Source organism: Salmo salar, chromosome ssa20, assembly GCF_905237065.1.
Source record: "Salmo salar chromosome ssa20, Ssal_v3.1, whole genome shotgun sequence".
NCBI classification, from domain to species: Eukaryota; Metazoa; Chordata; class Actinopteri; order Salmoniformes; family Salmonidae; genus Salmo; species Salmo salar.
Genome location: NC_059461.1, coordinates 29869146 through 29871780, shown reverse-complemented (window position 1 = coordinate 29871780; position 2635 = coordinate 29869146). Strand labels below are relative to the sequence as shown.

The 2635-nt window shown below is 46.1% G+C and overlaps 1 protein-coding gene across 3 annotated transcripts in view; it reads right to left on the bottom strand.

Moving 5' to 3' along the window:
* LOC106580285 (repulsive guidance molecule BMP co-receptor b) overlaps positions 1-1627 on the bottom strand; it is a 13750-nt gene extending 12123 nt beyond the window's left edge. For 2 of the 3 annotated variants that reach the window (XM_045703186.1, XM_045703187.1), the window contains exon 1: positions 617-1627. In XM_045703186.1, the coding sequence (XP_045559142.1) occupies positions 617-737 (121 nt within the window). In that variant the 5' untranslated portion in view covers positions 738-1627. The remainder of the gene's footprint in view (positions 1-616) is intronic. The other variant, XM_045703188.1, reaches the window with a different exon arrangement.
* Between the last annotated feature and the right edge of the window lie 1008 nt (positions 1628-2635).

Sequence of the window (2635 nt, the reverse complement as noted above, 5' to 3'; positions counted from 1 at the left end):
TATAATTTACATTCCAAATATTATTATTATAAACCTATATTATTTTAAAACGTGTCAACAATAATCTGTTAGCCTGGCTGCTGAGGACCTTCCACCAAGATATCTGCACAGCCACCCTTCCCTTTCTCTATCAGCCATTAGCGTCCCACGGCAGAGACACCGCGGGAGAAACTCTGGAGAAACACGGGAGAGACCTTTTAACTGCTGCGTTACTGCGGTCCGCAGGAGAGAGAAAGAGAGAGGCACTATCAAACAATAACACGAAGAGGACAGGAGGTCCAATTCCAATACACTCCCATAGGCTACAGTCCTATAGGATATACACACCATTAGACTCCCCTTAAACCACATGGAAGACTCATTCCAATCCCACCCCACTAGGCACACACTGGTTGAATCAACGTGGTTTGAACCAACGTGGAATAGACGATGAATTTACGTCTGTGCCCAGTGGGACATTCTTAGTTGTATCATTATTAACTGGTTATTAATTCTTCATTAGCCTATAACTGTTATGGCACATTCGCAGCGCTCGCGCTGAAGTGAACGGCGTACAGGGTACTAGGTCTCGATGTAGGCTACCGAGAATGAACAACATCCGAAGTTATATAGTTACTACCTCTGTGAGCCCCGTAGCAGAGAGCAAGGAGCAGCACCAGCAACGGGCGCAGGCTGGGCACCCTCGGTGGGGATGCGAGGCGCTCAGCCCCGCGGTAACAACATCCGGCTCTCCCCATCCCCGTCCATACAGGGCCAGGAGGGAAGAGGGGACAGACAGCCACGGGGGAGAGGCGTGAGGGGCGGCGGAGCGGTTTCCGAGAAGTCAGGCCTCTTCTCTCCTTCTCCTCCTCGAGTGCGCAGGGGCATTAAAGCGCAGCTGCTCCGCGGAATGCGATCCGTTAGGGCGGTGGAAAGGAAAGGAGAGGAAAAGGGAAAAACTAAGTTGCGATATAAAAATACAAGTCCATCCAGCAACATAAACACTTTCACTCCTTCTTCGTCCCCTGCGACAGATTTCCTTCCCAGACCCCGCAGTGTGTCTCTAGCAGCCTATTCTGTCCTGACTGAGTTGAGTCTTGTTGTAGCGATCAACCTCAGCTCCCCTCTCTGTCTCTCTCTACCTCACCTCAGAATCCTGCCCCTCTCCTCTGTTCCTCAGATCTATGGGAGAGACTTAAGGGCACTGCTGACCTGCAAACGACTAACTAAAATCTAAAACGGACCCTTACTTTAACTAAACCCTTAACCCTAACCATAACCAAATTTTAACCGATTCTGAAATGAAATATCAATTTGCAGGTCAGGAGTGACCATATAGCCTTTTCCCAGATGGATACCACAGATGATCCATTGTTGACCAGATACTCAAGTGGCCCCTCTAACAATGAAAAGAAACGTATTTAAAATAGAAGGCAGTCGGGAGGAGGCAAGATCAGTTGGAAACATTATAGCCAATGAGAGGACAGATACGTGTGTGAAAACGGGCACAACTCCGATATAAAGTGGGGTTTTTTTTAAATCAAAGTTGCCGGGATGTCACGTGTCCTACTTATATCAGTAAACTCGTAATAAGCTAAGTATTGCGATATTCTATTTGATTAAATAAGCCTCACGTATCAAATAATACATTCAAAGTTTCGTTAACCAAATTCGACACTCTTCATCACCTCCCATACACAAATTCTTCGCTTGGTGAGCGAAAAAATAAAATAAAAATCGCCACCTGCTGGAGAAACAGATTTTTGGCCCACTTATCCGTCTCGCATTGCTTCTTCCTCTGTTCGCTTTGCGAATGAACCATACCATTGGCGCAAAACCTGCCTCTAATAGAGCAGGCACCGCCCCTTGGCTTCCCTGGAGAAAGAGAAAGAGGGAGGGAATGAGAGCGGGAGAAAGAGGGAGAGGAATAGTTATTTTAAAAACATTATGTATTGATGCAATACATTTCCAGAAGTAAGACAAAGACCTACAGACAAAGTTAAGTTTTACAAGCCCTAATGGTAATGATTATGATGACACTATTAAACATGCTCAAACCGATTTATGCCACACACAGGTGTACAATGTCTTTCATCTCCTGACAGGTGAGACAGAGGCATCATGGGTGTTGGAGTCCCACTGAGACCCAAACAGATTTGTTATGGAGACTAGCTCAGAGGAGAATATTACACACCTTCACAGCATCTCATTTCCATTGTTGATGTCTGGAATGCTGAGCCTGCATATGAAACATCTTTTGAAAAAATATAATTCCCTCCAACTGTTCCTCTCTCCTCTTTGATTCTCCCTCTCACCGCTCTTTTTCTGTCATCCCTTCTCTCTCTCTCTCTCTCTCTCTCTCTCTCTCTCTCTTCTACTCTTCTAGGGTGTGTGTGTGTTTGCATGTGTGTGTGTGTGGCTGTTAATTCTCTCCCTTAGTCCAGCCAGAATGTGCCAGGTGTTTGGAACAGTTAGACACCAGTGGGAATCTCTGTTCACATTAACATCACTGCTGCTCAGTGTGGTCATGCTGTGTGTGTGTGTGTGTGTGTGTGTGTGTGTGTGTGTGTGTGTGTGTGTGTTATGTATGCGTAAGGGTGTGAGTGTGTGCCTGTGTTTGCCAGAGTATGGAAAAGCTGCTCAGTGGTTGATGTGC